This window comes from Eptatretus burgeri, chromosome 10, assembly GCF_056783735.1.
Source record: "Eptatretus burgeri isolate ZD-2024b chromosome 10, Ebu_testis_v1, whole genome shotgun sequence".
Lineage (NCBI taxonomy): Eukaryota > Metazoa > Chordata > Myxini > Myxiniformes > Myxinidae > Eptatretus > Eptatretus burgeri.
The window spans coordinates 11,900,382-11,912,426 of NC_140970.1; the positions used below are offsets into that span (position 1 = coordinate 11,900,382).

A 12,045-nucleotide genomic window follows, 5' to 3' on the forward strand; every position below is an offset into this window, starting at 1 on the left:
CGACACTTGTTGTTGGCAGGTTGTGCAGAAAGCACAGTGATGGAACTCAATTTGTGCCCTGCTGCCTCGTCAAGTTATTGGGTTCAATTATATATATATATATATATATATATATATATATATATATATATATATATATATATATATATATATATATATATATATATATATATATATATATATATATACATACATACTGTAGACGTATACGTGGAAATATACACTATCAGTCAAAAGTTTTAGAACACCCCCATTATTCCAGTTTTTACTGAAATTTAAGCAGTTTAATGTTCAATGTACTCTGAAATTAAAGCATAGAACAAAAAAATAATTGCAGATAAAAAATAAATCATGGAATCGTTTTGTTGAGCAAAATTCAATCTAAATTTTTGACTCATCAAAGTAGCCACCTTTTGCATTTATAACAGCCGAACGTACTCGTGGCATTCTTTCGGCAATGGAAATTAAATATTGTTCGGAAAGTTCTTCCCAACACTTGCAGAAGTTCCCACAAATGTGCTGCACTTGTAGGTTGCTTTGCTTTCACCCTTCTGTCCAGTTCATCCCAAACCAGCTTGATTGGGTTTAAGTCTGGAGACTGTGCTGGCCATTCCATGATTTGAAGCCCACCGTCTTGTTCTTTTCTTCTAAGGTAGTTCTGACATAGCCTGAAGGTATGTTTTGGGTCGTTATCTTGCTGTAGGATGAACCCGTGACCAACTCGGCGTAGAGCAGAGGGTATTGCATGGCGCTGCAAATTGCTGTGGTAGCCCTTTTGGTTCAGGGTGCCATTCACTCTGTGCAAGTCACCGACTGGATCCAGCAAAAGAGCCCCAGATCATTTCACTTCCTCCTCCATGTTTGACAGTTGGTGTCACACACTGAAGAAACATCCTTTCACCTCCTCGACGGTGTACAAAAACCCTGTGTGATGAACCGAAGATTTCAAATTTTGATTCATCGGTCCATGAGACCTTCTTCCAGTTTTCAGTAGGCCAATGGCAGTGCTTCAAGGCCTAGGAAAGCCTCTTTTTCTTATTTTGCCATCTTAGCAATGGCTTTCTTATTGCCACTCGACCTGTCAAACCTGCAGCTCGAAGTCTTCTTTTCACAGTTGAAACTGAGACTTCCTTTCTTCGACCAGTGTTAAGCTGTGCTTGAAGCTGCTGCCCTGTGAGCCGCCTATCATGCAAGCTGTTGACTGAGAAACTTGTCTTCTGATTGTGTTGTGGCTTTGGGTCTACCAGACCTCTTCCTGTCAGAGTTTCCTCCACTTTCCAAGTGCTTTTTGATGGTGGAGGAAACTGTACTCACTGACACCTTGGCTTACTTTGCAATTTGGCTTACTATCACGTGATTCCACACGTGATAAAGCTGAATGTCTAAACTCGGTGTTTGCAGCTAAATCTTGTGTCCCAAACCCATCACTATCTCTACCCACTTTACCCAGTCGCACCCAACTGTCCCTGGACTCTGTATCCTTTTCTCCTGACAAGGTGGAGAGCTTGCTTTCAAACCTCGAGTCAGATTCTGCAACCGGTCCAGACGGCATCAGCCCACGTGTCCTCAAAGCCTGCTCTTCTGCTCTTGCTCACCCTCTCTCTGTTCTATTCACCCTCTCATTTTCCCAAGGTCATCTGCCATCTGCTTGGAAATCTGCTAACATCACTGCCCTGCATAAAAAAGGTGCAAAAACAGATCCCTGTAACTACAGACCAATCAGCCTTCTCCCAATCATCAGCAAGGTTATGGAATCCATCATTGCTTCAGACATGAAATCCTTCCTCTTCTCCAATGGCTTGATTTCCAGTCATCAATTTGGTTTCAGACCAGGTCACTCTACCCTGGATATGCTGCTACTGCTCTCCCATCAATGGATGGAGGTCCTCAATGCCAGACAGGAAATCCGAGCCGTATCCCTGGACATATCACGTGCTTTTGACACAGTCTGGCACCCTGCCCTACTCACCAAACTCTCTTCCCATGGTATTCAAGGCCATCTCCACTCATGGCTCGCAGACTTCCTCTCCTGTCGCAGTCAACGTGTGGCCCTAAATGGAGTTCTTTCATCCCCTCTTCCTGTGCAGGCTGGAGTTACTCAAGGTAGCGTTCTGGGCCCTGTTCTTTTTCTGGTTTTCATCAATGATCTCTCGGACTCTCTGGAAAATCCTCTATTTCTCTTTGCCGATGACTCCACCCTCTGCCGTACCATCTGTCATCCCTCAGACCGGCAAGCAGCAGCTTCTTCGCTCACTGCAGATCTGGATAAAATCACAAACTGGTCCAACACGTGGAACATGTCTTTCAATCCACACAAATCTCACACTCTCACTATGTCTCTTCGAAAGGACCGTTTACAAAACCCCCCATCCACTTTCTCAACAATCCTCTGGAAGAAGTCTTTTCTTTCAAGCTTCTGGGTCTCACTATCTGCCATGACCTTTCCTGGGAAAGTCACATTTCCAACCTTGCCTCAAAAGCCAGTCGCCGACTGGGAATCCTCCGTCGTGCAAAGTCCTTCCTCGGCCCTCTTGAGCTCCTGACTACTTACAAAGCTTTTGTCCGTAGCCTGATGGAGTACTGCTCTCCCCTCTGGGCTGGTGCTCCTGCCTCCCACCTTTCTCGACTTCACGCTGTCGAAACCAGGGCTTTTAAGATCATTGGCATCTCCCGCAATGAAGCTGAGTCTTTGGGCCTCTCACTCAATCACCGCAGGTTGGTCGGTGGTCTTTCTGTCTTCTACCGACTCCTCTCCAGCCTTGCCCCCTGCTCTCTCTGCGATTTGTCCCAACCACATTTCCACAGGGCGCTCAAGGTCCGCCAACAACCCCCTTCTGGTAAAACTACCAAAATCACGAATCACTGCTCATCTTCACTCTTTCATTCCTCTTTTTTCCCGCCTTTGGAATAAACTTCCTCACTCTATTCTTTCCCATTCTTCCCTCCAGGCTTTCAAAACAGCTGTTCACCACCACCTCTTATCTTCCCCCATCCAAATCCTCGATCTTTTCTACCCCCGATAATCCACCCAAGCCCACTTCCTTCAATTCTCCTGCTTTCCTTCCTGAAAGTCCCTGTAATGTCCATCTTCTCCTCGCCATGTTCCCCGTCCCATCCCCATCCCTCTCCCTTCCACAGTTCACCTGTGTCTGTTCCCCAATGTTTTGTCCCTTCCACTCCCACCCCTCTTGTCTCATGCCTCCTTGCTGTGAGTTGTGTGTTAGCTCTCATTCGAGCCTCGACCAAGGTATACAAAAAAAAAAAAAAAAAAAAAATTTCTCGAAAGGAAAGACCAACACTTTTAAGGGTTATAATGGTTTGTCTGTCTTCCCTTGTTAATTGTCTTTTTCTCGCCATTATGATAGCAATATACTACTTCCTGCAGTGCAATATTGTCCAAATAATGCTTCAGAGGGTGTAGCAGCACAGTCTGTTACAACACTGCTTTTATCCAGACAGAGGGATTGTAACTAATCAACAAAAGTGGGGACACCTGTTGGAATTGTTTGCATCAACTTCCAAGGCTTAATTTACTTCCATTGCTGCAGAACAGCTGCAGTTGCTCACCCATTACTTGTTCCCTGAAAAGGGCCTTTTTAGCAACTCTGAAATATACATTATTTTTTCCGTTTTTGGTGAACTAACCTTTTTTTTTTCGAAACGTCTAGCAGTTTAGCACTTGGCCTTGTTCCATTTCAGTTATTCCCTGGACTTGAACTGCTTAAATTTCAGTAAAAACTGGAAAAATGGGGGTGTTCTCAATCTTTTGACCGGTAGTGTATATATATATATATATATATATATATATATATATATATATATATATATATATATATATATATATATATGTATGTATGTATGTATGTATGTATGTGTGTGTGTGTGTGTGTGTGTGTGTGTGTGTGTGTGTGTGTGTGTGTGTGTGTGTGTGTGTGTGTGTGTGTGTGTGTGTGTGTGTGTGTGTGTATATACACACTGATCGAAGACATTGTGACCACTGGCAGGTGAAGTGAATACTCCCCCACCCCCCTCCCCCCCCCCCCCTCCCTCTCTCCCCTCTCTCTTAGTATTCCCATCACCAAAGTGACTGGTGGTATTTGCTAATATATATATATATATATATATATATATATATATATATATATATATATATATATATATATATATATATATATATATATATATGTAAGTGGGATGTTTCAAAAAGATTGATACAACTTTGACTTCCTGCCATTTCTTTGTTTTTTTGACCTGTACCGTTTTCCTTATCAGGGTATGGTGTTGTTTTTGTGTTATTTGTTCCCTGGAATTTCTCGCTCCATAGCTCAACTATGCCATTGACAGTGAAGCAGAAGACAAAAGTGGAGGATCTGTGGTATTAGAAGAAATCATATGCAGACACCCACTGGAGTTTCTGCCAGGAATACAACATCAGAACATGTGATGGACCCACAAATTGTGCCATTCAATGTATTGTGAAACATTTTGAGCACAAGGGTATCGTGCACAACCAGAGCAAGGGCAACAGTGGCAGGCCAGCATCAGTAATCGAGAGCCAAGCCAACATCGACGCCGTGCATGATTCTGCAGTGGACAATCCCAACAAGTCCCATGCCAGCGCTCCTGGGAGCTAGGCATCAAACCAACATCAGTCTGGCGTATCCTCACTCAAGAACTGAAGCTTTTCCATAACATCATCTCTATGAGGCATAAACTGTCAAGATGACATGAGAAGGACACTTGATATGTGCAATTGACTCAGTGACAGGATGGAGTGGCACCCAAACTGGTTCAACCTGATCTGGTTCAGTGATGAAGCCCATTTCCACTTGAGAGGTGCCATCAACAACCACAACAACATTTTCTGAGGTGAAGAATCACCTGAGGAGATTAGTGAGCAGTCTCTGAAAGGGCCTAAGTTCACACGCTTCTGCACCTTCAATGCCAGATGGGGAATGCTCGGGCCTTACTGGTTTGAAAATGACAACAGCAAGACAGTGACGATCAACGGTGAGTGCTCCCAGGCCGTGCTCCAGAAGTTTCATGATGATCTAGCCCAAAAGGTCACCTCAAACCAGCTCAGCATGACCTGCTTTAAGCAGGATGGTGCACCCCCACATACAGCTTGTGACATCATCACTTTCCTGTGGCAGCTCTTCAGAAACTGCCTCATTGCTCTGGGTACCGTTCATTACTGGACACCCCATAGTCCAGACTGGAACCCTCTGGACTACTGGTTCTTGGGGGCTGTCAAGGGCTCTGCCTATTATATGCCAATTGCCCTGCCACACTGGATGATCTGAAGCAGAAGGTTTCAGACTACCTCCAGGCCGTGCCACATGAGACCTACAGGAAAGTTGAACAGCACTTTGGAGTCAGGATCAATGCCTGTCTGAACCGTGGAGGGGCACACATTGAGAACGTCAATTGCAAGGATTTTGTGTAAATGCCAATTCAGACATTGGGCTCTCACGAACTATAGCAGTGACTTACTGCAATTGCAATCAGTGATAGAAAATACCATGTCATAAGCTTTTGAGAAATGTTTGGTTCACATTCCTGAGGTTTCTGTTTCTTTGTAAATAAACATTTAAAGTTGCATCACTCATTTTGAAACATCATGTATATATATACACACATACCTGACAGGACGGCCTCGAGGTACACACACTTGCCTCTAAGCTGTCTAGAATCTTGGACTCGTTACAAACTGTCATCCTGGTGTTTCACCAAGGTGTGTGTTATCCCTCGGATGGACGTTAAAATGGGGCATTTCAATGTCCACTGGAATTCGCTGGACATTAAAGATTCCACGGTGTCCTTTGTGAAGAGGAGGTGAGCTATCGCTGGCACCATGGCCAAATTCAAAATTCCTGCCCAAACTACTGTTGGGAGAGTGATGGCACATAGCTCAGCATGACCCCAGGCAAAGAAACTGCTTCGGCAGAATAAACGCTCTGTAACACAGAGTATGTTACATCGGACCAGATATGTATGTGCGCGCACACGCACGCACGCACGCACGCAGACGCACGCACGCACGCACGCACGCACGCACGCACGCACACACACACACACACACACACACACACACACACACACACACACACACACACACAGCCAAATTACTGGGAGGGATGGAAATCATCAAAATTTAGAAAATTACATTTCAAGATGTTAAAAAACTATATGGCTGCTTTGGAGAGTCCATATCACCATGTGTATCCCCAAAGTATTTGGAACATATTCAGAATCACCTTGTCAACCATCGCTTGGTTCGATGGGCCATGCAATAAAAATCAATTGAAAATAAGCAAACATGATCCATTTCATGTTTTATATCAAAATGCTCCTCATGTGTTTGCTTCAAGGACTCTTTTAATTGAGTCCCATTGATAATTATGCATGTACATGCAGTATGGAATTGAAAATGTATCAAGCATAAGGACATGAAGAATCTATATATTAATACTGAAGGACCAATTTTGGAAGGAAGCTCCTCTGAGCGGCCGCTTCACGTTTTTCTCGGTACTGTGACCTGGACTGAAAGAAACTTCGTACCTGTAAGAGTGCATCGCACATAGTGGCAATAGTCAACCTTCGGAATCCGTCTGTGACGGGGTTTCGGCGAGTGAGGAATATTTAACGGCAAATCTCATGATCTCCATCAGAATATTTTTTGGTTTAAAATAATTCAGTCTCACGTGAGCATATTGTTGAGTGATCCTTTGTATCGAGAAATTGTTTACCATGTTAGCTGTTAAAGCATGATGAATCCTTGTTCTTGCAAACAGAAAAACGAAACCAGTATTTCTCAGTGTCATTCTTCAAGGCTCTTAGTGACATTGTCCAGAGATGCGAGCTCCCATCCTAAACTTTTTTTCTGTAAAACCTCAAACACCCTGGATTCGTCTGTCACCGTTAACATTTAAAATATTTTCTATCAAACCGATGGTGGTCGGATAGTCACAAAACCGCAGAATTATTCCTTCTGGCATGGTCATCGGTCAGTTTGTTCAAGCCAATCCTACAACTCACATTTTAACGATTTCACAGTGAGTCAGAAGGTAAAAAAAGTAGCCTTTTCACAATTGATCGAACATGGAGCATAATTTATGATTCACTTCCTTTTTGGACCACACAAGATTGATTAAAAAAAAAATTGGCCATGGTCGAGTGAACTACAGGGCCAAATAGGCCAAACTGTACTTTAAAATTTCCAAAATCCTGCAATCAGTTCAGGAAGATTTCAAAACCATCGAAAAATTTTGTTAACACTCACACGATGGTGACGCATTGGACCTGTGAGCTGCACATGTTCGTTCACACATCATTACCTTGGCACCACATATGCAAACTAGAATGGCACGTGATAGAGCGCAAACCTCCGTCAAGTCGAACAGTTTATGATTTGTATCCCACTGATAGGGCAGACCTGCATCCGGACCTGAACCAAAATCGAATAAGCTTGTTCTTGTCACCTAACTGACTCATCCACCTCGTATTGTCATCACTCGTCCACAACTTTTTGAGATGTCATAACTTTTTTTTTTGACAACTTTTTGAGATATTGTTAACTCCATACAAAGGATCTATACTAAGGATATATCGTTTGGACCCATCTCTCAATGGTGAAGAATCACTTAACGATTAAAAATTAAAAAATTCTCGGATCTGGATTTCCATTACAATTGAATCATTTCGTCCGTGTCACACACCCAAAATGTCCACCAATTTTCATCTGAATCCATCCACAACTTTTTGAAATACCATGCTCTATATCATTTTTAGCCCGATCTCTCAATGTTGAAGAATCACTTTAAAAATTCTAGCAGTCGGATCCGGATCCGGATCTTCACCAAAATCTAATCAGTTCGTCATTGTCACAAACCCAACCTGTCCACAAAAGGTCGTCTGAATCCGTCCACAAAGTTTTGAGATATCTTGCACACAAACAGACAGACGACAGATGTGAAAACATAACCTCCGCCCACTTTCGGTGGCAGAGGTGCCGAATGCCATTTCGTGAACAAAACACACTTTCCAATAATGTGTTGAATTTTTCGGATCACATGTTTTGAAATGATAAAAAAAACCTTTTCGAAAAGGACAAACGTGTAGTGTAATCCATCCTTTTGATTTGACACATTCACTCCCCAAGAATTATTATCAGTAAATCTTCAACCAAAAAGTGGGCTTCATGTCCGTCCATTAAGCACACCAAAAATAGCCATGAAGAAATGATCAGTGGGTGAATGACGATAATTTTTCTTACCATCTGGCCTTGACACCCAGTTCTTTCCCCTAAAGAGTCATATGCTATTCGGCCATGCAAACTGGGCTTTTGCCTCAGTTTAACCTTTTCCGCTTCATTTACTTGCCATTTGTTACTTTCCGTGGTGAGGACTTCCCTGTTCAGATATTCTCCACATGACTGACAAAAAAAAATTTATGCCACAATTCTGCCTACGATTCGATACACACTCACGTTTTACTATTATTACTATTTTTTTTTTTACATCAAACGATGCACAAGGGGGAAATGAAACACGGAAATACAATGAGATTGCCGACTCGTCGTAAGGCTCAGGCTTGCACGACACAAATACCCTCTTGAAAGGTTTGCAATATTCCACTGTACCCATCAGCTGGCTCTGCAATTGGTTTATTTTTTGTATTTTTAAGAACACGCATGAGCTCCAGCATGTCTATAAATGGACATCTATTTATTCATACGTTCTTTCTGCCAGGTGATCATCGATGTGTGACAGATATTTGGTAATTGGGACGGTGATGGGCGATTCGAGAAACATGTTTGCTACTGGGTTATGGTTAATGATATTTTCTTTGTGAGGAACTGGGAATCAAGTAGTGTCAGGGTTGTGGTGTGCTGACCTTTGTGAGAAGATATCTCTGTAAGGGCTGCCCTGCTGTAACGCAAGGCTGTAACCCTTGTCGTATGCCACATTGCGCACACTCAAAGCGCAGTCGCCATCGTTCAATGCCTCATGTTCCAGCACTGCCGTATCCCACAGGAAGATGTAACCACCCCGTTTAACCTGTTGAACACACATGATCAAACAATTATTATCACAACATGAATGACTATAAGGACTGTGCTATATAAACATCCCATCACTCCTCCACACCCCTCCCTACTGTGGTTGGTGCTCATCACCCAGCTAACTCCAAGCAGGAGTGTATCCAGGATACCGGGACACAATGGCCCCATTTTCAATTTGGAAAATACCTTGAGATAATATATTTTTCACACTTGAAACGCAAAACAGCCAATTGTACAATCTCCGTGTGAAAGACAATGCTTCAACGTGCACTCACCTCATTGCTGGCACTCCAATGGAATTACAGTTTATGATAGGAATCAAACCGAGATGAAATAACCCATAGTGAGCGATGAAGTGAGTTCTTATATCACCTTAAGTCACTAATAATTCATGATGATTTGGTCTATATATAGTGTCAAATGAGACAGTTTCACATGTGTGTCATTTTAACAGCTAAAGATGGGTTCAGCCCGCATCAATTCAGGTTTATATCTAAACTTGCCCCTGGTGACATAATGATTAGAGCATCCGTTCTGAGTCTGGGAGGTCGGTGGTTTGAAGCTGACCAAGGTCGAGTCAACCAAATACTTTAATAATGGCACATACTGCTTCCTTGATTAATGTTCAGCAGTTAAAAAGATAAAGCTTGGACAAATAACAATAGGTTGGCAAACACTATGTACACTTGATGGACCTCATGGCAAAAATATCCATGGATGAGGGAGTGAATGTATTCCAAGACATGCCAACTCTATTTTTGTTATCTCAACATATAGATAGTGTTTAATATATATATATATATATATATATATATATATATATATATATATATATATATATATATATATATATATCATAAGGAGAAAAATAGTACATACATATTGCAAGAAAAAATAATAGGATGTCAGGTTCATCTTGAGGTATGCACACTTGTCGGTGTGTGTGTGTGTGTGTGTGTGTGTGTGTGTGTGTGTGTGTGTGTGTGTGTGTGTGTGTGTGTGTGTGTGTGTGTGTGTGTGTGTGTGTGGAGTCGTAGCGACCGTAGTCATATCAGTAGCGACCCCCTCGAAACCTGTGGTTCCCTAGTTAGTCTGTGGTTCCCTAGTTAAGAACGGGTTAAAGATTGTTTATAAAAGCATTGTCGTGAATGTTTTGCTTGTGTCGTGTTCCTCGATGTTCCCCAATAAATCTGGTTTGTTCGTATGAAGTTGCCGCTATGGATTAATTTGTGTCGCATCGAGGAACGATCCGTTCGATTGGCATATAAAACCAAAATGGTTACAGACTGGCAGAAAACGCTCGGCATCTGACAAAACCAGTCTGTAACCGGGGTTCTATTTCCCAAACTGGTAAGGTACAAGGATTACGTTGGTATCGCGATTGAAGACGCGTGACCCGAGGCCTGTGCCGAGCCGGCCGGCGTTAAAAACCCCAGAGATGGCGGCGGTGATGGTGGCGCCAAGAGTCGGGTGAGAATCCCGCCATCCCAGATCCACAACAATATATATATATATATATATATATATATATATATATATATATATATATATATATATATATATATATATATATATATATGTATATTTTATTCTTTTACCAACTTTGTTTTCTGTAATTCCTGAGCATAAAATCAACCTAGGATTTATTCTCCATTCATATCATACAATTTATAAGTCCATGGAAATGTGTCCAGTACTTCAACGATTATTAAAAAAAAGCTCACCAGTCAATCTTCGGGTATAACCTTTGGCATTATGAGATTTCCACTTGTAGATTCTCATAAATCACCAACCTTAAATTTTGATTTTCTCAAGTTAATCGCCTTTGTGTTTTCTAATTTTGTAAATGTTTCTGGTAGTTTCGATTTTGTTGAGGAATGGACTGTGTAATTATCATCATTTACAATATTTTGAATTGAAGAGACCCATTTCTGATGTTCTGTAACTTTTTGTATGGTACACCTTCATTTTCAAAGTATGATTGAAACGCTCAATGACAACTTCCTTTCCTTCATTAAAAGCGCTGTATAATATAATACCATTATTCTTCAGGAAATCCTTGAAATTCATAATTGTAGAATTCAGTTCCTTAATCAGTCCAGAATTTATTTGGCTCCCTTTTTCTTTTGTTAAATATCTGTTTGAAGGTTAACGTGAGAGTAGTACCTTTTTATTTTTCAAAGGAACTACCTAAGCATGTCTTAAATCATTAATGGTTGAAGCATATTTGTATCCATTATCATTGAGTTCAATTAAGTCAGCAAACCATATGTAATCAACCGTTTTGGAAAATACTTTCCTTCTTTTAAACTTTGTGATTATTGGTGTCTGTAATTCATCAGCTAGTCCTATGGCTGATGCTGTGTTTGCTCCTCAGTTTTCATGACATCATCAGAGCTTAATATGTTTTAAACTTGTACTTGAGGTCGGATTACTAAGCCCTAATTTTAATTGAGCACCAATCAACTTTTTTACTCTGAACCTATCCACCTAACATTTCACTATCTGCTTCATGTTTTTCATCCAGTGTCATGCTATTTCTATAAATCAGTCATGTTTCATCCAAACTTCATCAACCTCATTTGTGGAAGTGTGTTCCACAGCTTGAGATCGTCAGCTTGGTCTAATTATTTTATCCAAGTTTGTTCCTGGCCCACAGAAAGAATCTTTCAGAAGGTGCAATTCCCATGGAATCCCAGTTGTTGTAAAGTTTCTTCCTAATAAAAATTTTTTGTGTATCACCACTAGTTTTATGTTTATCTTTGGAGACAAATTCCTGCTTTTTAGATCTGCAGAACATACTTATCACCTTTCATATAAGTATTATTTTACTGAACACATAAGATAGATTTTTAGTATTTTATTTTCACAATAAAGACAATAAATCATCTTTGAAGTCATTATATTATTTATGAGAAATTTCACAATTTAACTTCCACAATTCTTGGCGATTTCCACGGCGACCTCCCAACTAATTAATT

The 12,045-nt window shown here is 41.2% G+C and overlaps 1 protein-coding gene across 5 annotated transcripts in view; it reads right to left on the reverse strand.

Moving 5' to 3' along the window:
* LOC147017951 (glutamate receptor ionotropic, delta-2-like) overlaps window positions 1-12,045 on the reverse strand; it is an 878,371-nt gene that overhangs the window by 14,941 nt on the left and 851,385 nt on the right. For all 5 annotated transcript variants that reach the window (XM_085897090.1, XM_085897092.1, XM_085897091.1 and 2 more), the window contains one exon: window positions 8,896-9,059. In XM_085897090.1, coding sequence (XP_085753216.1) covers window positions 8,896-9,059 — 164 coding nt within the window. The remainder of the gene's footprint in view (window positions 1-8,895; window positions 9,060-12,045) is intronic.